Here is a 24856-nt window from a genome sequence, read left to right as displayed (position 1 = left end):
GAGTTTCCTTAATAGCAATGCAAGATATTAACAGAAGGGGAAACTGGATGAGAAGTCTATGAGAACTCTGTATTCTCTTTGCAACTTCTCTGTTAATCTAAAACTATTCTAGAACAAAAAATGTATTTGAAAGAAAAGGGTATACAACAAAAGCATTAGTCCAGGACTCTTTGAGACAAAAAAAAAATAAAGCCTCTGTTTCACCATGGATAGATTTATAAAACATCAGCTCCAGGAAAACTTTGACTTCCTCCTCCAGTTTGAAGTCTTCTATTGTACCATCCAAGATGGTTTTGAACTCCTTGCTAGTTGCTCAAAGGTATTTTTCTCCTAAAATCCTGGAAGTCTGAAGTCACAACACTTTGTTCTTTGTTCTTTTATCCACCCCCATCATATTTTCCTGTGAATCCTGTCATTGTCAAGGAACAGCTGACGGTTTTGTAAGTGGTTTGCGATGTCTTTCGGTTCCAGGTATTCTTGTGTTATTTAGGTTCATTAAAGGGAACAATTTGTCACTAAGATCCAGGTGCAACCATCGTTACTAAGCCACCCAAAATTCAGCGATGATGTTACGCAGAAGTGTGGCCATAGCAAACAAGCTGTATAGTATAAGTATATATACTTAATAAGAATATCACATTTCATCATAAATCACACAAATAATCTTCAGGCTGTTTCCTAATTACAGTTTCAGGAAGTGCCTTCCTCATCTATAAAATTTCATAACCTCAGTTATTATGTGTCTTCCATATAAGGGTAAAAAAATGTACACCCATTTCTAGTTATGTTAATACTTGGGCGACAATGCCTTCTGGTTTTGAAAATCATCTGAATAATGAATGTAAAACAGTAATAAATATTATTTTTTATTACCGAACAGTTATAGAGTGTTAAATTGTAATTATCAGCTCATCGATAGATGGTTGGGGCTTATTATTTAGGTAGAAGAAGCAGGGGGAAGGGATTTGCCTGTAAACTGGTAAATGAAACAGTGATAGCCTATGTAGTCTCGTACGGGGCTTTTTGGTGGTTAATTGATGTCTCTATTGAGACAGGTAGGAAAAAAATCGCAATTTGAGATTATTGTCTACTATTTCATTTATTTCACCACTGCAGTTAATCGACAATTTTTTCTTTGTCATTTTGTATTAAGTGTTCCTGGGGTCTTTTTCCTTCTGTAGTTTAATTTGGATGGAGTGGGGGTGGGATGCCGCCATCAACTTAAAGTCATGAAATATTTTCCTCAAACAGTATTCCTTTTATTATCCCCAGACAATCGTTAGAGGAAACAAACCCTGCAAGGAAACCTCCATCAACGGCCTGCTAGAGGATTTTGACAACATCTCGGTGACTCGTTCCAACTCCCTAAGGAAAGAAAGCCCACCCACCCCAGATCAGGGAGCCTCCAGCCACGGTCCAGGCCACGCGGAAGAAAATGGCTTCATCACCTTCTCCCAGTATTCCAGCGAATCCGATACTACTGCTGACTACACCACCGAAAAGTACAGGGAGAAGAGTCTCTATGGAGACGATCTGGATCCGTATTATAGAGGCAGCCATGCAGCCAAACAAAATGGGCACGTAATGAAAATGAAGCACGGGGAGGCCTACTATTCTGAGATGAAGCCTTTGAAATCCGATTTCGCCAGATTTTCTGCTGATTATCACTCACATTTGGACTCACTGAGCAAACCAAGTGAATATAGTGACCTCAAGTGGGAGTATCAGAGAGCCTCGAGTAGCTCCCCTCTGGATTATTCATTCCAATTCACACCTTCTAGAACTGCAGGGACCAGCGGGTGCTCCAAGGAGAGCTTGGCGTACAGTGAAAGTGAATGGGGACCCAGCCTGGATGACTATGACAGGAGGCCGAAGTCTTCGTACCTGAATCAGACGAGCCCCCAGCCCGCCATGCGGCAGAGGTCCAGGTCAGGCTCGGGGCTCCAGGAACCGATGATGCCATTTGGAGCAAGTGCATTTAAAACCCATCCCCAAGGACACTCCTACAACTCCTACACCTACCCTCGCTTGTCCGAGCCCATAATGTGCATTCCAAAGGTAATGTTTGCTACCTCCTTTCCCTGAAGTGTACAAAAACCTCCACAAGGGTGGTGCTGGGATGACCTTTTTATACGATCAGATTGCCAAGTACTTGTTTGCCTTTTAAGGGAAAATTAATATCAAAACCCACCCTGTCTCCACTTTTGAGGCCCCAGGGCAGAAGATTTAGGATAAGGCATATATATTCATTAAAATCAAAACCTATCTTTTGGGCCCTCCTACCTGGTTTCTCATTAAAAGGCAAATAAACTTATTTATTTGAAAGATATTCTGATATATGAGTGATAAATATGATGTGACTGTATTTCACTAAGTTTCCTGTTAAGGAGTGGATCAGTCATATAAAATCATAGAGCATTAGATCAAGTCATACAGTGGTTCCTATATCCTGGCAAAGTTTGCATGGACCTGCCAGAAAGGAAAGAAACTCAGGATGACATGGTAATTTTTAAATAAAGCTAATTTTATTCAACTCAGGGGATGGTCCTTCATATTAAAAGTATGTACTTTTTACTATATTTGATTTGAAATATTGGTTTTTGTAAGAAATTTGGGGGTGACAGATGGTTGCTGGACCGCTGGAGCATTTTTGTCTCCTTTTTACTTTGTTTTGTTGTAATTCCTCTTTTAAATTTTGTTTAAATGTTAGCAGATCCAAGTGTGCTTTCAAATTTGACTGGTCCATGATATCCTAAAGTTTGGAAATCACTGCCGGAGAAGTTACTGAAACTAAATCACAGACAAAGGTCTATGGGTCCAAAGGTCTAAAGTCTTGGAAACTTCCTTTGAGAATGTGCAAGTGATTTATTTTTCCCTGTCATTTAGAAATGTTTTTGCTACCTTATCTGTCCAGCAAGAGTAAACATGGAGCATTGGGTGTGGATTGTGGATTACATAGAGGTCTTGAAGCAGGTGAGAGGGACGTGCCTTCTCACAGGGCAGTCATGTACCTTATTTATACCAAACTCTCGATAGTTTGGTGAGCAGCACAGAAAACTCTGCAAGCCAAGCCTGCCTGCATTCACCTGCTTTATTGATTATAGATAGTCGATATTTTTCCTTTGCTTCTTATTTCTCATTAACCTCATCCGAGATGTTGAGGAGAAGTCATTTAAGTGTATTGTTGGAGCTACTTCAGCCATTCTTTAGAAGAAACAAAAAAGCTACCATCTTAGTTCCCAAGATATAGAATTAAAAACAAATTTTGATAAATAAAGGCCTGAGATATGTTCCCCATTTCTTGTGCATATCACTTGTGCATTTCTGTGAGTGATATGGAATAAATAAGTTAACATGTTTGATAGCTGAATTGAGTTACATCCTCAGGCTTTGAACATTGGTGGTTATTTTTTATCTAAGATTTTGTGTGTGTGTGGCTTACTTGCATGTTAAGCTTACTTGTTTACTTGTGTGTTAGGGAGTTGTTTGGGGTCATAGTCACAGAGAAAACATTGCCCAGATGATGCTGCTTTTTGGCCCTGGAGGCTTATTTGGCTCCTCCTGGATGTTGGAAATGAATATTGGGTGGGCTACACCTGTCCATAATCCAAATAGTTTTAGAGGTCAAGAGTTTTAGAGCTCTTAATTTGGAGTTTCAGTCTTCTCTCTTTTTAAATTTTTTTTTTTAAAGGATGAACTGGTATCCCTGAGTCCACATTTTCACATAGCATGGGCTTTTGAGATTTAATGTCACCGCCAGCAATCCCCACGCACTCATTTCCTAGAAGGGGAAACTGAAGCCCAGAGAGCCACATGACACACTTACAGTTTCACAGTTAGTTGTTTGCAAAACAAGGACAATAACTCAAGTCTGGTGTTTCTCTCTGCTCAATATTTTCCTATTACTTGGATATATGTTATTTCGGGGATTCAACTGCATTTGCCAAGAAAATCTGTGAGAAGTCCCAGTGGCCACCAGAACTTTAAGTGATAGAAGAAGGAGGGTGAGAGGGGTGATTCACTTTAATTCCCTGCAGGTTCCCTCTATCCTGCAGACTTCCAAGTATAAGACAAGGCAGACCTGCCCTGAAATCTGGCTCTGCCAGCCCAGAAACAATGCAATGCACAAACTATTACGGCTCACCAAAAAGAACAACAACAACAAAAAAAACCGCATATTCACTCATGGGAACTTCTACCAAGGGTGTTCAGCCCTTATAATCAGAAATACAAAGAAGCAAGCTGCTGCTCCATGTTTCACAGGAAACTCATGAGAGATTCATGAGCAGGTTTTGTGTTTTGTGGGAGGATAAGAGGTGGGAAGCAGGTTAGTAATTAAAACGTTTACTTGATTAAAAAGATAACATTTCTCTAAAAAGGCCGCGGTCCCTGTGTCTTTAGAACTGTACTCTTAGAAAGTACCAATCACATTTGGATTTCCAGCTGAGGGAAGAAATAGCGGTCACGACTCAGATGAGTCTGCCTTGCATTGCAGAGACTCCTAGAGGAGGCTGGGTCATGTTCTCACCTCCAAAAATAAAAGGAAGCACAAAACTTGTGGAGGTCTCCAGATGAAGCAGAAATGAGGAGGGTCGTGTGTATGTGTGTGGGTGCACGCACGCGTGCGTGTGTGTTTGACACACAGTTTTACATTTTGTCCTGAAGAAAAAAAAAAAGATTAATGTTAACCCACAGGAAAAAAAAAAAAAAAAAAAAAAAAAAAAAAAAAAAAAAAACTCCTTCAATATTATCTACCTACTTAATTTCCCTGCTAGCATGACAGGAATCAAGAATGTTATGAGTCTGTTGATGTTGGCCTCCTCTCACTACATTTAAGTGTATTTTGCTGGAACTAAGCAGATGAAACCCTGGGGTTGGGAGGGTGGGAAACAAAGCCAAACAAAAACCATATAGCACCATACCCACCATAAAAATAAAAACTGCCAGAAGTGGAGAGAGAATGCTTTCCATCCTCGCCTGCAGACAAATCTGCCTTCCAGGGAAGGAAGCTAGCTGGAGAAATTGTCACCATGTATTTGACTTTGCTCATTCCTGTGCTCTCCAGGGACCAGGCAGCCACCTACTTGTGTCTTTGTATTGGCCCAGCACATCCGTTCCTTGCGGCAGCCACTGAGAAGCCCCCAGCATAAAAATCCCACCAGTGCATTAAGCATTTGCTGTGTACCAGATACATGCCATGTTTTTTTGAGCCTCACAGATCTGTAAGGCAAGAATTCTTGATCCCTTTATACATATGAGGAAACGGGTTTTGAGAGGCTCAGTGTGCTCACAGCAGAGCTGGGATTCAATTCTTTGGGCTTAAGCCTTTCACCAGACATTGCATGCATTTCCAGTAGCACAGGGGCAGCTTCTGAGGGTGCAAAGCCTGCAACCTGCCTGATTATAAGCTCCTTTTAATACCTGAAGCAATGAAGTTGCATTAGCAGTTAATTAGCAATTAATTTCACAATTAGGTTGCATCATCCCCTTTCACTCTGTGGCACAGTCCACCACCTTGACACTATGAACATTTTGGACCTAGTAATTCTTCACTGTGGGAGGCTGTCCTGTGCATGATAGGATGTTTAGCAACATCTATGGCCTCTCCCCACTATATGCCCATAGCATCCCTCCCTCACTCATAACAACCGAAATATACCCAGATACTGCCAAATGTCCTACAGGCAGAGGACGGTAAACTTGGCCCAGTTAAGGACAACTGTTCAATAGCTATCATTTATCAAGCATGTTTTGGCAGTTAAGGGTATGGGTTTTGGAGATAAACTGCCTGGGTTTAAGTCTTGACATTGCCACTTACTAACTGGGTGAACAAGTTGCTTAACTGTGACTCCACTTCTTTATCTACAAAATAAGGATAAAGACAGCCCATGTCTCATTATATAGTATGAGGGTTAAGTAAGTTAATAAATTACAGCATCTTAATTACTAATATGAGTAGTCTACACATCAGTCTACCTGTGGAGCATGTAGATGAATGGTGGCAGTGATGTGAGGGTTACTGTGTTCCAAGCACTGTGCTAAGCATTTTGCAAACATGACTCAACTTAGTTTTTGCAATTCCAGAAGAATTCAGAATCACCTCTGCTCTACAGTTGAGGAAGTTGAGACTCCAAATCTTTATGGACTTCCCCAAGTTTATAAAGGCAAATAACTGAATATAACTGAATCAGGACTCCAAACGAGGTCCCACTGACTACAAAGTCTATGTGTTCCAGAATATTCTCATTTCCACAGAAGAAAATCCAGGGGCAGAAAGGTGGACATGAAGTCTCCAGGCCCAGACACAAATCCTACAGGCAGCCTCACCTTGCTGGTGAAGAACGGGTGGTGACTGACAGGTGGATTTGCAGTGCCCATGGAGTGCTATTTATTCTTCCTGTTCTTGGTAGGATGGAATCCTTGAGAAGTTCCTTAATGTCACCCAGAGTGTAAACTGTGGGCAAAAGCTGGAACTATGGGCTGTAAAGGAAGCATTAGGTACAGAAATCCCTAAGGGACTCACATGCCTTTATTCAACCTTAAGCGGTAGCCTTGTTTGATTTTTTAAAAGATAATCCAGATTTTATCACTCATTACAGAAAAACGCAAGTTCTATAATCAGATTCCCTGGATTCAAGCCCTTACTAGCTGTATGATCTTCTCCGTGCATCAGTTCCATCATCTGTAAAGTGTTTCAGTACCTACTTTGAAGTTGTCCTGAGGATTAAGATTAATAAGCCTAAAGGAGTTAGCACATGGCAAGCACTCAGTGTTAGCCATTATTCTCAGCAATATTCTGGTTAGAAGACACACCACCCTATCAGCTAACACCAGCCATAGGAACGTTCTCTCTGTGCCATCTTTTACATATTTTCAAAATATGGGAACAAATTCTGTCACTCTGTGCAGCCTATAAGTACAACTGTTCTCACTTTAGAAATGTGAGTCTCAGAAGGCCAGAGTCACAGAGTCACTGTGTGACTTGCTCACCGCCATGTGAAGCTTCAGCGACTGAGCTGGCCTGAGGACCCCACTGCCACCCCAGTGATTACTCTGCTCTCTAGAATGGAAATAAAATTCTCAGGCTTGCATGGAAGCCAGATGCTAAACAAGCAAGAACTGACATAGCTATACATCTCCAACCAACCCCTCCACTTCACCCCTGCCATCTCTATAAGGCAGGAAAAGTGACCACAGCTGCAGCCTAGGATATCCCAAACAGATGGCGTAGTAAGAAGTTCTGAGTGAAGAATGAGGGATGTGCTAAGTGCAGTGGCTTACACCTGTAATCCCATTACTTTGGAAGGCCAACATGGGAGGATCACTTGAGGCCAGGAGTTCAAGACCAGCCTAGGCAACATAGTGAGATCTGGTCTCTACAAATAAAATTTAAAAATTAGCTGGGCATGGTGGCACACATCTGTAGCCCTAGCTACTGGGGAGGCCAAGGCAATCCTTTGGGCCCAGGAGTTCAAGGTTGCAGTGAGTTATCATTACACTAGTACACTCCAGCCTAGGCAACAGAGTGAGACCCTGTCTAAAAAAAACAAAACAAAACAACAATAAAAAAGGGTGGGAAGAAAAGGATGGTGTGATTTCCCAGCACTTCCTTCTGGGGTCAACAATACAATGTATTTTCACTGCTTAGCTATCACTTTGCTTTCCCTGGAAGGAAAAAGCACTTGAACCAGTGGGCCCAGTCTTCCCGCATCAATAATTTAATGATTCACTGTTCTTTGTGGTACTTGCTATGTCCAGATTCAACCATGGCTCCAACAACAAAACAGCAACTTCTTTTCTACTGAGGATCCCTGCAGAACTCTGTTCAGAGATCCATTCGGGGCTTGATGGGTTATGGAATGACAGTGCCTAGTGAAAACTGATGGGCTGCACCAAAAATCTGACGGGGAAAGAGAGAAGAACTTGATCCCTTAATATAACAGTGGATATATTTAGATTTGTTTTCTTTACCTATAGGGTGTTCATTAAGGCTCATAAAACATCCAAGGACTGACTGAGTGCGCTATCTCTAACATCTGTCCCTTCTGATGGAGACTTTAGGTGTCCTTTGCATATGAATGGACACTTCTTCCCATGAATGCTCTTGTGACTCAAAGTAAATTGTATTTCGGTCATTATGAATGGGTTTTCCCATTACCAAATTAAAAACAAAATGAATTTAACCTAGCATTGTCCGTCCCTACCTCTCTCGGAGGCCCTGACATATTTGAACAATATTCTGAGGCCGCAAACCAATCCCCAAAGACGAAAAGTCCCTCCACATCACTACAGGCGATGACGGATCGCAGGCCAGAGCAATCTGCTCTGTCTCACTGCTCTTGAATAGAAGATGCATTCTTTGAGTTTGAAGCAGCAACTGCGGGGGGTTAATTGGAAACGCCAATTCAGAGGTGGAGGAAGAGCCTGGAATACCCGTATGCCTGAGCCTGCACATCTCAGATTTATTCAATGCTTCATATAGCTAGGCTTTGCTTGTTTGTAGGGTCATGACTTGTCCAACTCTCAGTGTGCATTTGCAGGGCACAACCAGAGAGACAGATGAGTCACAGGGTTTAATGAATCCCATTCCCCTAATTGCCAGTCTCTATCGTGTCCCTACAGAGAATGTGAGTTAATGATTCTCTCCAGACTTCTTACAAGCAGTCGTTTTCCCTTCCCAAAGCCAAGCCTGGTCCTGTTAAATTTTCTTTTGAGTCAAGTCAGGACAATTTAAGATGTCCTTTCCATGCTCAGATAATAGAGGACTGTTATTCACTTTTATCTTGCATTTGATTTATGGAGAGCAAGCAGCACCCAGCCTGGCGTTTTCATTTTTGAGATGAGCAGTCTTTGTTTTATTGTGCTCGGAAAAGGTGTATTGGAGCATCACATTCAGGCTCTGGAACCAGCTGCCTCCCACTCCCTATAACTCACCATCTTTCACGCAACATTCCGAGGTCCTCATTCTGTGGGCGCAGACCCACACCGTGGCCGTGCCCACACACCCCAGTTGAGCACGCTCCAGCCATGGCCCCCCTGCCCTCACAACAGAAGGCCACAGTGACAAATAGATGCTGCTGCAGGATTTTTTTTTTCCTTCTCTTCTTTCTCCCACCCTTCCCTCACCAGGGTTTATTCTCCCCCCAGCCTTGGCATAAAATGGTCAAATTATGTTCTACTGCAGAATTCAATTTCACAGTTCAGTTAGGTCCTTGATTACACTGCCAAATTCAGATTAATGTGCATTTAACTAACATGGATCAGGGGAATTCTGGCTGACAGCCAGCTGTAATCGGAGGAATTGATAGCTGTGTGGAGTTTTATGCCCCGTCCACCCCAGCGTACCTCTGGTGAAATTGATTGATTAAACGAATTCATTGCTATAATTATTTATAATTTTGATACATCACAAGCCTGTGTCTGACCCTATCTTTAGAGATGTTGAGCTCATTGTAGAAAGGTAGTCTGACTGAGTTGTTAATGGGGATTATTTATTCCCTTATATAATACAACCTCTCTTTTTTGCTCTTTTTCTTTTTTGATCATGTTTGTATAGAGACATGACAAAGCACAGTTTTTAAAGAATTAATTTATATGGTATACAAAAGAGTGTCCGGAAGCTAAAAAACAAGTGTATGTTATTAGCCATTTCAAAAAAAAAAAAAAAAAGAGGAAATCACAATCACGACTCCTTGTTCATTTTGTCAGTATTTCTAAAGATTCCTGTAGAGAGAATTCCTTGTTAAAATGTATCCAATTTTCAATGACAATTAATGACCTGGTAACCCTGCAGCTAAGCAGTTTAGCAGCCTGGGTGATAATTTGCAAGACGATTGATCTGGCCTTCTCTCATTACATCATGCCATATGGAAATCCCCCTGAAAACTTTGCAGACCATGGTCTCCTTTGTAAGGAGTTACTCGTTCACAAAATCACAGCACTGTTCTCTTTGGAGGGATGGGAAGAATGCTTTTGTTGTTTTTCTCTTACATTGCAGTTTCCCACCCTTGCTCTGCACCCCGTGCCCTTGCTGTAAGGTCTGCAAGGGTAAACTATGTACATAAATCTTTTGGAAATGGTTTGGATCATGGGTGATGAGAGATACATTGGATTTACTTATTAAATGTCGTTCCTTTCACTGGTCCAATTCCACTGCATTGTGGTTTCACTAAATAATCAGATCTCAAATTCCTTTCACAATACCAAAGATAGGTCTGCTTCATTTTTTTTTTTTCTAGAATGTGTTTGTAAATCAGGTCATAGAAAAGATTGCACAGTTTAAGCTGGACTGCTTTGCACATCTTTCTCATGTATATGAACATGTGTGTGTAAAACAGTGGGAATAACAAATTCATCATTTATGTTTTCCGCCTTCCAAATATAGGCTATCACGAGAAAGACAACTTAGAACAGGACACTTACATGATTATGAAAGCCGAAGAGCGATGTGAGAGGGCAAGGAGGTCTCATCACAGAAGAAAGTTTGCACTTTCTTCCTTGAAAGAACTTAAAAGAAAGCCTGAGTGGTTTTGGAACAATGCAGATTTCCGCTTTGACCAAAACAAAAAGGAAAATGATGAATGATGTACATAGATAATCAACTCGTTTTGCTGTGATGACTACTCTTTTTTTTTTTTTTTTTTTTTTTGAGCTCATTTCTCTAAGCCAAAACTGTTCAAAACAAACAAGCCAAAAACAATAAGAACAAAACAAAACCCTTAATTTGTCTTTCATCCCCTCTCCTAGACATTATCATCCATCATGCTCTGGTCCAATTCTTGCATTTTGCCCCAGGCTGCCCAGACATCTGGGCCCCTAGTGAAACACCCTGACCAGGCTTTATCTCTGTGGTTGTCGTTATCCCCCGCTCTGCCTGCCCCTGTTAAGACCACATCCTCCCACCCCCATCATTGACGCCTGTCTCTGTGAATTTATCAAGGACCCAAGTACTGAAGCAATTCTGTCTGGATTTGAACCCCAGTTCTCCCTTCTTTGTAGCTTTGGGACTTTTGCATGACCTACTTAAACCCACTGTGCCTCAGTCTTCTTATCTGTAAAATGGAGGAATTGCAGAGCTTATTTAATTGTCCAACTTGAGGTTTACATGCAAGAATGTACATAGTGTGCTTAGAACAGTCCCTGGCATGTAGAAAGCACTCAACAAATATCAAGCATCATTATTCTTATAAATATTTGTTACTACTGCAAGGATATACTTCTAACAGAGCAGTTGCTTGACAGAAGAGGCCCCACGATGGCTCCTAGGAGAACCCCTGTGCATTTTAGTGAGGAGAGAATGCCCAGCCTTGATTATACAGACCAGGGAGGTGACAACGAAGGTTGGAAATGCCAAGGCAGGCAAGGGAGCCGGCTTGTGGGCCAGTGTGCTGGGTGCCCTCCCACTGGGAATGAAAGACTGACCCCGGCAGATAAACCAGGTTATGTCGTCCCCTTGGAAGTGTGGGGCTGTTTGCCCTGGATTGCTTGGGGGCAGTTTTATCTCCTTGTGCCTCCATTTTATCAACCACAAAATGGGATTTAGTTGCCCCTTGCTTGATTCCCAGAATAAAAGAACAAGACCTGTCGAAAGTGTGTGGGCCGGTGATACGCACCATCATGGAACCCGCATGTGAGTTAAGATCCAACAGAAGGCAATGGTTCAGCACCTTGGTGGCCCCAAATGGGGTCACCCATGCATTTCTCCTTCACAGAGTCAGCTCTTTGTCCTCTGAGGGAAGACCACGTGTTCCCTCACTCGAAGTGAACAGTTCGTTCTCTGATGAGTATGCCTTGAGTTTTATTCAAAAAATTGTCTCTTGTGATACTGACTGTTCCTCAACCATTGCTTTTTTAAGAGTCTGCGCCTCTTACCAGCAGCCATGAAAGACAACAACACCTTTTTGTCTCATGGCCTAATTTTGAAGATGGTTAGCTTTCAGCAAAGAGCTCTGCATTCCATCTTTGCCTGGAAATTGTCCCCTTGGTGCAGGCAGGCTTATTCTTTATACCATACGCCGGCTGTTAAGTGTGGACTCTGATAATGCTGCTGACAGGTGATAAGAAAGAAAAGTGGCCTAAATGAATGCAAAGTGGTGTTTGTGATTCCTGCAGGATGCAGCTTGCCCATTTTTAATATACATTCAGAGATCAATTATACATGCTTGTGGGGAATGAATTCTTTCGTTGAAAGTATGGGAACAAGTCCTCCAAGGAAGACACAGGGCGATAATGGCATCTGATGGCTCCCAGGACACACTTTCAGAAATAAAAGCCAAAAACCCTATTTCCCTTCACACCCTGCCTTGCTGACTAGCCTAGACTTGACTAATCCGAGCTTATTAAAGGAAGAATCCAGTTGTTTAACTTACACTGACACTTCTTTCTCCCCATTCCATCATACACACACACACGCACACACACACACATCTTCCTTGTGTAGCACAAATACAGAGGCTTTGAAAATAATCAGCTTGTTTTTGAATATTTTAACTATACATTGTTCAATATATTACAACTAAAGATACCTTGTCTTATTGCTTTGAGTATTAATGTATAGGAATATATATACCACAGGGGCATTGTATGTCTTCGATAAATGCTAGCTAGTTTGATAATATTGCAGTTACTATTTATTTTATTTTGCATTCTCATTACTGTATAAAGTGTCTCATCACTTTATGTAATAATAACACCAAGTAGAACTTACTGGCCAGTCATTGTTTGAATACTTAGGTGTGTATTTGATCCTTTAGAGTTCACAGTGACCAAAGGAAGTAATTATTATTATTATTCCATTTTACAGATAAGGAAACTGAGACTCAGAGAGACTGATTTGACTAAAATTATCAAAGTCAGAATTCATCCCTATGCCTCTCAAAAGCATGTGTTGTCTCTGCAACCAGGGCAGGAGGGCAACTTAGCAGCTGCCCTGGTTCCTGCTGGTTGATGTCAAGGCTGTCTGAGTGGTGAATTTGCCTAGTAAAGTGTAGTGTTTTTGAGGCTGGAAGAGCTGCATTGCTCAATGTTCAGCAGGCCAGGCACTGTCATTGTAGAACCAATGGGCAGTGTGGGGGTACTGAGAACGGTGCTATGGTAGCAATTTTAAAGAGCCTACTGTGTGCAGTTCTTGCTCCATGATGTGATAGAACAAGCATCTTCTTATGCAACGTGATGGGGTTGGAGCTTGAAACACCCATTTGCCTCTACCATGTCACCAGATCAGATGAGCAACATGCCCCATCCCACTTCTCAGTGGCATTTGACAGGATCCATTAGCCCTTCCTTCTTGAAATACTTTCCTCCCTTGGCTCCAGGACACCTTGCTTCCTTAGCTTCCTTCCTATAGCACTGGTCACTCCTTCTCTGCTCCTTTCTGCAAGATCCCTCTGCTATTTCTGGTATCTAGACATTGGGGTCCTCAGACCATCTCTTACACATTCAGCATCATGACTTTTAATATGAACTAAGCACTGATGACTATCAGATTCATGTATTTAGCCTTAAGTCTTCCCTGGACTTGGGGCATGTCTAAGTCTCTTAAGTGACACCTCCACCTGGATGTCTAATCACTGTCTCAAACTTAACATGGCTAAAAGAATTCTTGATTTTCTCTCATGTATTAGCTATCAATATTGCTGCATAACAAATTATCCCAAAACTTCATGGCTTAAAACACACTGCCTCATGAAGCAAAAAATAGTGCTGTTCAACTATTTCCCCCTAAACTTTAAATAGCAAACATTTACTATTTCACAGTTTCTGTAGGTCACAAATTGAGAGGGCTTAGCTGATTGGTTCTGTCTTGGAATCTCTCATGAGGTTGCAGTCAAGACATTAACCAGGGATACAGTCATCTGAAGGATCAACTGGACCTGGAGGATCCACTTCCAGAATGGCTCACATGACTGTTTGCTAGAAGGCCTCAATTTCTAGCTAGCTCTTAACAGGAGTCCTCAGTTTCTTGCTGCATGGACCTCTCTATTTTATTATCATTATTATTGAGACAGGGTTTCACTCTGTCACCCAGGCTGGAGCACAGTGGTACAATCATAGCTCACTTGCAGCCTTGATCTCCTGGGCTCAAGTGATCCTTCAGTTTAGCCTCCCAAAGCTCTGGGATTACAGGCATGAGCCGCTGCACCCAGTCCTTCCAAAGGATTCTTGAGTGTCCTCATGACATGGCAGCTGGTGAAAGCCAAAATAAATGATGTGAGTAAGAGACCAAAGGAGCTTGCCATCATCTGCCTTATTCTTTGATCACTCAGATTAATTTCAATGCAGTGTAGAAGAGGACTACATGGAAATATGAATGTCAGGAGGCACATGTCATTGAGAGCAATTTGGAAGCTAATTACCACACTCCACAAGCCTGTTGCTACCCCTGGATTCCTTATCTCATTAAACACCCTGTTGCTCAGGCCAAAATCCTGATAGCCATCTTTGACTCCTGTCTTTCAAGATCTCATCCAATCCATCCGCAAATCCTGTCAGCTCCACCTTCAAATCTTGCCCGAGATTTCACCGTTTCTCACCCCATCTATGATAACTACCCTAATCTCAGCCCACATTAACTGTGATAAGCTGTTGGCATCCCTGTTTCCACTCTCGCCACCAAAGTCTCTCCTCCGCAGCCAGAGAGAGTCAGACCGTGTCACTCCTATCTGCTTAGCAATCCCCAGTGCTTCCTACCTCACTCGGAGCAAAAGCCAACATCCTTGCCAAGGTCTTCATGATCTGCCCCTGGCAGCTTCTCCGTCCATCTTCCTTAGCTGACACTCTCCACTATAGATGAGCTTCTGCTGTTCCTCAAACACTAAGCCTGGGTCTGCCTCAGAATCCTGCATGTGCCACTCCCACTGCCCAAACCACCCCTCTTAGGAGAGGGATCTTGCTTTTTCCCTCACTCAGCCAGGCTTTTGCTCAAACGGAACGCCCTTGGAGAGTCCTTCTGTGACTACCCTATCCAAGATGGCATCTCGTTACTTTCAACCCCCTCACTCTGCTTTATTTTTCTTTATATTATTCATGACTCCTGAACCACATACTGTGTATTTATTGGTTTTCTTTATTATTATCTGTTTCCTTCTCTGGAACATAAACCCCAGGAGGGCAGAGATACCATTCATTTTGACTCTTGGTGGACCCTCCCCCCTCACACCTAAAACAGTGCATAGCACATCACAGTTGCTCAAATATTAATTTTTGAAATAAATGAATGAATGTGCTGCATGGGAAGAATCAATTCATCTAGAATAGTGTTATCCAATAGCCCTTTCTGCAATTAGGAAAATGTTTTATATGTGTACTGTGTGATGTGGTGACTACTGAGTTCTTAAAATGTGACTAGTGTGACTGCGAAACTGAATTTTTAATTTTTAATGGATTTTTGTTTACTTTAAATCGGCACGCGTAGCTTGTAGCTACTATATTAGAGTAGATCTAGGTCCTTGGGGTGGATGGAAGGGGAGTAGGATAAGTTAACGCCATTCCATTTACACCCAGTAGAGTGACAGAGACTTTCTGGGGCACTGCATTAAGAAACAGCCTGAAGTCCAATCAACAAATCTGTTCTGAGTACCTTCTATGTATCCAGCACTGTGTTGCCATCAGGATCTTCCAAAACAGAGTGCATTGATGGATTAGCACTTTCTGCCCTGGGCAAGGAGCATACCACATGACGAGATGTGGTATCTTTACCATCCAGGCCTCAGCCATTCCAAGAGTGGCCAGAGCTCCTTCCTGATTCTTTCCAGGAAGTGACTGCTGGACCTACACATAGTATCATATACCAGTAATCCCCTCACTGGCTTCCCCACTGTCCTCCACAAAATCCCCTCATCCCACTCTTCCAAGTCAGAGTGGATGTTCTTTGCTGGAGTCTCTTTGGGGTCTAGCCTCATTTTCATTTCACACATACCCCTGCAAAGACTGGTCACTCTCAATTATATTTGTACTTATTTGGTGAGAACATTGCACATGTTCACCCTGTGGTTCACACCCTTAGCACAGGGAGCCATGTTTTCCCCTGTACCTACATCTGCTGTGTTATACATATGTTATACATAAATGTCCATACCAGCCTCTAGTATTTGAATTCAGAAGCATGGGAAAAGGCCTCCTACCCCGGAAGTGTCTCCCCAAAATGCTAGCTGAAAACTAATGTCCTTTAATGAGGGATGAGATTTTTCATTCCTGAACAAGAAAATAAGGCTTATCAAGCAAGCACACCTTGGATAAGATACACGTGAACTAACCTCCTACTGTGGTGCATGTGTACCAGAGAAAGCCCTTCCCTAGGTGTGGCCAGTCCTATTGGTGCCCCAGGCAGATCCTCTCATCCCGCACTGGTGATCCTCACTCTGCCAGCTGTCGGTCAGCTCACTCACCACCTGGCTGTGGCATTCAGATCTAGCATGTGAATATTCTCTATCCATGTCTGTCTTCCCAGGTGGATTATGATCGAGCACAGATGGTCCTCAGCCCTCCACTGTCAGGGTCTGACACCTACCCCAGGGGCCCTGCCAAACTACCTCAAAGTCAAAGCAAAGCGGGCTATTCCTCAAGCAGCCACCAGTATCCGTCTGGGTACCACAAAGCCACCTTGTACCACCACCCCTCCCTGCAGAGCAGTTCGCAGTACATCTCCACCGCTTCCTACCTGAGCTCCCTCAGCCTCTCATCCAGCACCTACCCGCCGCCCAGCTGGGGCTCCTCCTCCGACCAGCAGCCCTCCAGGGTGTCCCATGAACAGTTTCGGGCGGCCCTGCAGCTGGTGGTCAGCCCAGGAGACCCCAGGGAATACTTGGACAACTTTATCAAAATCGGGGAAGGCTCAACCGGCATCGTGTGCATCGCCACCGAGAAACACACAGGGAAACAAGTTGCAGTGAAGAAAATGGACCTCCGGAAGCAACAGAGACGGGAACTGCTTTTCAATGAGGTAAAGGGTGTGTTTGGGTCATCCTTTCTCTCCTTTGTAACATTTATTTCCCATTTCAAAAGTTATACACGTGCATTTTAGGACATTAGAAAAGCACTGAAAATATAAAGACAAAAATAGCGTCCCCTGTAATATTTCCTTCTAGTCTTTTTTCTGTGCACATCTATGGCTGTTACCTCTATAAGGTACTTCACGTGTGTCAGCCGCTGTACTAAGCATTAATCTAGTTTGATCCTCACAACAACTCTGTGAGACAGAAAGATGTTATCATCATTTTAACAAGGAAACCTGGACTCAGGTAGGTGAAGAGACCGGCCCAGAGTCAAGCAGGTTGACTGCAGAACTAGGACCTGAATCTCTGTCTAGCAGACTCTAAATCTTATGCTACACTGTATCTGTGTGGATTTGTATATATTTTATACTATTATAATATCATAATATACCCTCCATAAACAATTTTTAAAACAGTAGACCAGGGTCAGTTTGCCAATGAACCATTACTCTTTAGGAACTTTAAAATATTTTTCCTAACTATAAAAATAATGAATTCTTCCTGTAGAATATTTGGAAAGTAAAGAAAATGTCCCACAAACATCCCAGTCAAGTAATAGCCTACATTACTATTTCAGTGTTTCCTTTCTATATATTTCTATTTACAAATTTCTTTTGTTTGAGATAATTCTCTATATATGTAGTTTCATAACTTTCTAAATTTCAATTAATATTAACATGAATACTAATAAAATTAATATCAAATAAAATATATTGAGCTGTATTACTTATATTTATTACTGTAAAATAAATTTAATGACCATTGTAATGGCCTTATAATCTTCTATCATAGATCTGTATCAAATTTATTAAACCAGTCACTGATTTAATAAATTTGAGGTAACTTTATATGTATGTGGTTTTGTGACTTTCTAAATTTCACCTAATGTTAACATTAATACTAATAAAATTAATATTAAATAACATATATTGGCATATATTACTTATTTTTATTAATGTAAAATAAAATATATTAACATATTCTATTAGCTACATGTCAAAACACACTTTTAATAATCTTCTATCATTTACACGTATCATATTTAAAACCAGTCTCTGATTTATACTGTTTCCAATTTGTCATTTTTATTATTTTGCAGCGAGTGTTGTTACACATAAGTCTTTGGCTTCATATCTGATAATTTCTTAGAGTCCTAGAAATAGGATGAACAGATCAAATGATATGTAAATGTTTTTAGAGAAATGATATACAATGTTAATTTCCAGAAAGTTTGTACCAATCTAGACCCTCACTAATAGTACTGTTTCACCTTCACTAGCATCGTTGATACTGTCATGTTATCTCTGTTCATCTGCTAGACGTGAATAAACCTTACTGTTTTCATTAGCACTTTTATTACTAGTGTAGCTGAATTTAATTTTATGTGGTTATAGGCCATTTTTCTTTCTTCACTAAATCATATGTTCTGTATACAGTTTTCAATTAGGGTGCTAGCATTTGTTTTCTCGATGTGTAAGAGCTATTGATATGTTAAGGAATTAACCCTTCTCTGTATATTTGTTGTACTTTAACATTTACCTTCCACTTTCTCATTTACCTTTTAAACTTATCACTTAAGAGCTCTCAAATAGGTGGGGAAATATGAGTAATTATGTTAGAAAACACATAAAGTATTTTGGAGTAATATTCTTTTAGTAATTTTATGAGAGCACTGAGGGGAAAGATAAGTTTTTGTGGATGACAGATCTAAGTCCTAAAGATATCAAGTCAGGATATCAGTGTTAGATGTCAGTCTCCAGGAAAGCATGTACAATCCACATCTTCTAACTCCCAGAACAATCTGTGGCTGCTTGACCTCTTCGTCTTTCTGTTGTAAGCACTCCCATTCTCTGAGAAGTAAGAAGGTGTTTGGTCCATAAACAGGCACTGTACAAATGCACTCAGCTGCAATTTCGAACTCTGTTTTTCACGGAGGCTCATGTGAAGCCCCCAGTGGCCTCCACACATCTCCAGCTCCCACAGGTGCTTATTTCTTACACATGCTCCAAATCTCACAGAGAGTTCCAGGTGACTGGGCTTCAGCATCTTCCCAGTCCACCATTCCTGATTTCTGGAATTCATTTTCCAAACCATAATGCCAGAACACACAGAGCAATATGATGTAGATAAACAATTCTGTAATTTATTATTTAACACTAACTCTGAAAACTCGAGTAGAAACAGCCACAGAGCAGCAATTTCTGGAAGCTCTCTCCAGCAAGCAGGCTCCTTAGCCCTTTTAATGTCTATGCCATATTTATTTTTATCTTCAACATATATTCTTTGAATTCAGCCCAAATATCTCTCAGGTTCAACCTATATCTTCTTCTAAGGAGAAATTAAGTTGGTCTTGTGTGGCTTCAGTTCTAATAGATAGTTTACTTCATTCACTCGTGGGACTCGTTCCCTCAATTACTACAAGTTGGTGACCCTTTGCTAGGATAAGCAGCAGAGGACTGTGAACAGTGCATTCTAAAGGAGATCCTTAGGGATATCTGATCATATCCCCACAGACTGTCAACCAAACTCCCTCTTGTGAATGCAAATCTTGCTTTAGTTCTACTTGTTTTCATTTCTCTCTCTGTGTCTCTCCAATGTCAGGGTGACCTGCCATTTTCTCTCAAATTTGCTACCTTGATTCCTTTTATTTCTACTAGTTACCCTTGATGCTTTTTGTCTATAATAGATTTCTGAATAAACTTCCCCACAGTCAGTACCTCTCAATCAGTTTACTTACAGTTGTAGGTGTGGCCACAAGAGAACAAAAAGCAACTTCATCTTCACAAGTCAAAAGTATCTTTCCCATTCCCCCAGGTCGTGATCATGCGGGATTACCACCATGACAATGTGGTTGACATGTACAACAGCTACCTTGTTGGCGATGAGCTCTGGGTGGTCATGGAGTTTCTAGAAGGTGGTGCCTTGACAGACATTGTGACTCACACCAGGTAAGCTTCTTTATTATCCAAATAATTCGAGGTGCTTCTTACTCTTCTCCAGGATAAAGCCTCAGTGACTATGAACTCTTCATAAATTGTGGGCACTTTGGAGTCAGGGAATATGACTACCCTTTCCCCCACATTCCCTGGAGGGCCCATTATGCTATCAGGCATGTATAGTTCATTCATTCAGTTAACGTTCTCCCTGCCTTCAGAAGGGCATTAATACCCATTGATTTAAAATAAGCAACCTGCTAAGAATGAAGCTTCAGTGACAAATAATAGAATTTCCTGTCGCTATATAGATTTAAAAGCGGAATTTCATTCTCCTGAGTTACCCTACCATTGCTGCGTGCTAAGACCACCAAGGATGCCAGGGGAAGGAAGAGACAGGGAGAGGATCACTTGAAGTTTTGTATCAAAATAATGAATCGACGTGGCACACAGAAATTCTTCAATTGTGTTTTAAAATATTCTTGCAAGTAACAACGGCTAATTACCAGCCTATTGCTTCAGCACCTCCCTGATGTGCCAGTTCCAGCCATTTCATTAAGTATTTATTGAGCACCTTTTATGTGTCAGGCTCTTTTGTAAGTGCTAGAGATGCAGAAGATACAAATGTATATGCCTCAGATATATCCCCTCAGGGACATCACTGATGAGAAAAACATTCTAATACCTATATTGATGTATTTTGATGTAAATTGATCTATATTGATGTATGTTGACCTATATTGATGTATATTGATGAGAAATACATATATATGTATTTATATGCATATATACACATATGTGTGTGTGTGTATATATACATATATATGTGTGTGTGTGTATATATATATCTCTCTTCCTAATTCTGCACAGGTATTACAATGTATTTCTCATATATATGTGTATATATATATGTGTGTGTGTGTATATTTATATATATATATATATATAGCATAGAAGGATACCTAAATGTCTCTATCAGAAAGAGTCAAGAAATATTTCTATTTAATATAAGGTGACATCTGAGATGGATTTTGAGAGACGAATAGGAGTTTACTAAGAAGGCAAGTAGGAGGAAAAGGGCACTGAAGACAGAGGAAAGAATATGTCCTAGGACAGTGCCTCTTCAATTTCGGTGTCCACATAAATCACTGTGGATCTTATCAAAATGCATATCCTGACTCAATAGAGAGGGGTGTAAGACTCTGCATTTATGGCAAACTTCCAGGCAATGGCAACACTGCTGGTTCATGGACCATACTTGGAGAAGCAAGGTTCTGTGGAATAGACATACAAAATAGCATGTTACATTTGGGAAACTTTAACTTTGGTTTTGATGGTAAATAAAATGCCGAAAAGTTAAGAAAGGGTTGTCATGAGGAAGAGGTATTGAGTATTAGCTGCTGTTATTGAAATGGTGCCTGAATCAAAAGTGGATCCAGGTATCTAATAGGTGGAAAGCAAGATAACAAGAAAGTACTGGGAAACTCTGTGAGGGATAGAACATGCTGCTTTTTCTCCACTAAAACGAGAGGTTTCGTGACTCTACAGTTCTCAGTCTGGAGTAGGCCATCTCAAAATGAAGTCTTGTGAGTGTAGACACTGAACATTTATCACCAACAATTCAGCTGGCAGACTCTTGTTGGTGTAGCAATAAGACATGCCCAACAAAAAAACACGTAAGATCATCTTAATGATAGTAGAAACAAATATACTGGAAAGATCTAAGCCTAAGGCAAATATGATATACATTTTTTGCTTTTCGCATATAAAGCAAAAAATAAAAATATGTTCAGGGGAGAAGCTTCTTTCTTGCCTTCCGGAGCTTCATGTAGCCACTCAGGTCTCCAGCTCTACCTTTGTCAAGGTTCCTTTCCATTCTTATTTTGTATCGGTGGAAACCACTCAAGAGAGTGTGTCCCTAAAATCCTCTGTCTTTTCTAATTTTCTCATCCAGGATTGTCAACTAATTTCCCTTTTAAAGACCCACTAACTCCAGAGACAAAACATTAATTGTGTGTCAAGGAACACCATGAATATTTGGTATTCGAAATCTTTTTTTTTTAATTTTATTTTTTTTTGAGATGGAGTCTCGCTCTGTCGCCCAGGCTGGAGTGCAGTGGCCGGATCTCAGCTCACTGCAAGCTCCGCCTCCCGGGTTCACGCCATTCTCCTGCCTCAGCCTCCTGAGCAGCTGGGACTACAGGCGCCTGCCACCACGCCCGGCTAATTTTTTTGTATTTTTAGTAGAGACGGGATTTCACCGTGTTAGCCAGGATGGTCTCGATTTTCTGACCTCGCGATCCACCCGCCTCAGCCATCCAAAGTGCTGGGATTACAGGCATAAACCTCTGCGCCCGGCAGGTATTTGAAATCTTAAACTGATAATTCAGAGAGTTTCTAATAGTAGATGCTGAATAACTGCTTTAATGAATGATTTATTGATCGGCTGATAAAACATGTAACCCCTTGCAACTCCAAGTGCTGTCTGAGGACCTGGAAGCTTGTTAGAAAAGCAGAATCTCAGGTCCTACCCCAGACCAACCAAATGAGAATCCATGCTCTAGCCAGATGCTCAGGTGTTTCTTATACATACTGAAGTGTTAGCACTAACCTAACATCTTGTTAAGTAAGATCCTTCTAACTTCCAGGAAACAAAGAGTTCCAGAAGGGAAATGAAAGTGCCAAGCACCACCCAGCTTTTTATATATTTATCATGTAACCATCACATATTTCTATGAGGCAGATGCTGATGTACCTGTCTGCCAGGTGATGAAGCTACAACTCAAAGAGGAAAATTATTCTTGGCCAGGCATTGTGGCTTATGCCTGAAATCTCAATACTTCAGGAGACCAAGGCAGGAGGATCACTTGAGGGCAGGGGTTCGAGACCAGCCTGGGCAACTTAGAGACCTTGTCTCTATAAAAAAATTTTAAAAATTAGCCGGGTGTGGTGGCATGTCCCTGTAGCCCTAGCTACTCAAGAGGCTAAGACAGGAGGATCACTTGACCCAGAAGTTCAAGGCTGCGGTGAGCTATGATTGCGCCATTACACTCCTGCCTGGACAACAGAGAAAGGCTCTATCTCAAAATTTTTAAAGGTATCCTTCTCAAGACCACACATTTAATAACTGATACAGCCAGGATTTGAATTTGAAGTTACTCTAGAACTGAAGCATTTTTATTCCATGCCAAACTTTTTTTCTATACAAAAGAAGTAGAAGTAGAAATACACCAGCCATTCTCCAGTTGGCAGTGTTAATTTCAAAGGCATTGGATTAGGAAGTATTTGTCACATGTTCCAGTCAAATGGGATATTTCTGTTAGTGACTAGGGGTTAGATTCAAGTAATTTTTGGTATAGTCGACCTGTAAACAATCTTTATACCTGCTTCAGGTAACTCAAATTTCATGGAATTCAAGAGAAAATAATTTTATTAAAGATGGTGGTTCTTGGTTCTGAATTAATTTGAAGGTATATGTGAGCTTGTCCCTGCTGCAGATACTCTAAACCTCTGAGGAATGTGTTTTTCCACATGTGAAAATGGTCATGTGAAAACCACTCAGGATAATGACCAACATACCACAGAACACAGAAGTTGTCAGTTTCCTCTGTTTCAGGCAAGAACATTTCTTCTTATCTGCCTTCATATGAGACTGGTGCTGTGGAACCCCCCCCCTTTTTTTTTTTTTGAAACAGAGCCTCATTCTATTGCCCATGCTGGAATGCAGTGGTGCACTCTCGGCTCACTGCAACCTCCGCCTCCCAGGTTCAAGCAATTCTCATGTTTCAACCTCCCAAGTAACTGGGATTACAAGCACGGGCCACCATGCCCAGCTAATTTTTTGTATATTTAGTAGAGACAGGGTTTCGTCATGTTGGCCAGGCTGGTCTTGAACTCCTGACCTCAGGCAATCCTGCCACCTCAGCCTCCCCAAGTGCTAGGATTGCAGGCATGAGCCACTGCACCTGGCCAAATCCTTCTTGAAGGGAAGGATGTGTTTCTTCATACTCATCAACTTTATACCTTTGATATTCTCCTAATTGGCTACCTCTTTATACCTTACTTTTGAATCCCATCAGGATTTTCTAGCATCAGCTAGACTGAAATGAAAATTCAAAGCCATTCATTTCCTTATTCTGCTGACCTTAGATTTACCTGGGGTTACTGGAGTTTTACAAGGTTGTCCTTAAATTTGGGCTCCGGTCATTTATATCCTCTGTCTCTCCTGGCAGCCTCCTCTGTTTGTATGATAGTTTGCTTTAGGACCTCTTTTACTTTTATTATTTAACATGGAATAGGGAGGAAGTTTTGCACATAGTTAGGCAGCTGCCTAAATGAGTCATTTTGAGGGCACTGAACAACCTGTGCCATCCAAATAATTCTCACCTAGATTCCTCAGTGGCTGAACTATTTCAGCCATTAGGAAAATCCATTCATTCGAGTGGTGAGGGCAGTGTGGGAAAATGGGAAAGTGGGAAAGCATGGGTTCTGGACTAAAAAAGAGGTGGGGTTTGAATCGTGACCTGGCCATCTCCTAGCTGTGCAACCTTGGGCAGTTACCTGACCTCCCCCTCCCCCTCTAAAACTGTGAAGAAGGAAAAACTGTCTCCACAGGAGTGCAGTGATGAGATATAGGAGGCCATAACCAATACTTCACTTCCTTTCTCATTCCCATGGTCCATTTATTAAAATACTATCCATTCACACTTAGTTATTAGTAACTTCCTAGGTCCAATTTCCTTTTGAGAGAAGGGACCTGAAGCGACAAAAACCTCTAGCTCCTTGGGGGAAGAAGAGAGAGGGTGAATAGGAAGCAGGGTAGGTCCCAGAGGGAGGATTAGAGATGCAAAGACCACTTTGCCTGAGCTCAGCCTTGAAAACTGTAGCTCTCCCCATTTCTAAGATGAAGAAAATGAGGCCCAAGGAAGTTAA

The 24856-nt window shown here is 41.4% G+C and overlaps 1 protein-coding gene across 3 annotated transcripts in view; it reads left to right on the top strand.

Moving 5' to 3' along the window:
• PAK5 (p21 (RAC1) activated kinase 5) overlaps positions 1-24856 on the top strand; it is a 302429-nt gene that overhangs the window by 255873 nt on the left and 21700 nt on the right. For all 3 annotated transcript variants that reach the window (XM_025399265.1, XM_025399267.1, XM_025399266.1), the window contains 3 exons: positions 1273-2058; positions 16448-16939; positions 19806-19939. In XM_025399265.1, the coding sequence (XP_025255050.1) occupies positions 1273-2058; positions 16448-16939; positions 19806-19939 (1412 nt within the window). The remainder of the gene's footprint in view (positions 1-1272; positions 2059-16447; positions 16940-19805; positions 19940-24856) is intronic.

Source organism: Theropithecus gelada, chromosome 10 (assembly GCF_003255815.1).
Source record: "Theropithecus gelada isolate Dixy chromosome 10, Tgel_1.0, whole genome shotgun sequence".
Taxonomy (NCBI): Eukaryota; Metazoa; Chordata; class Mammalia; order Primates; family Cercopithecidae; genus Theropithecus; species Theropithecus gelada.
This window is presented reverse-complemented; position numbering and strand designations above follow the sequence as displayed.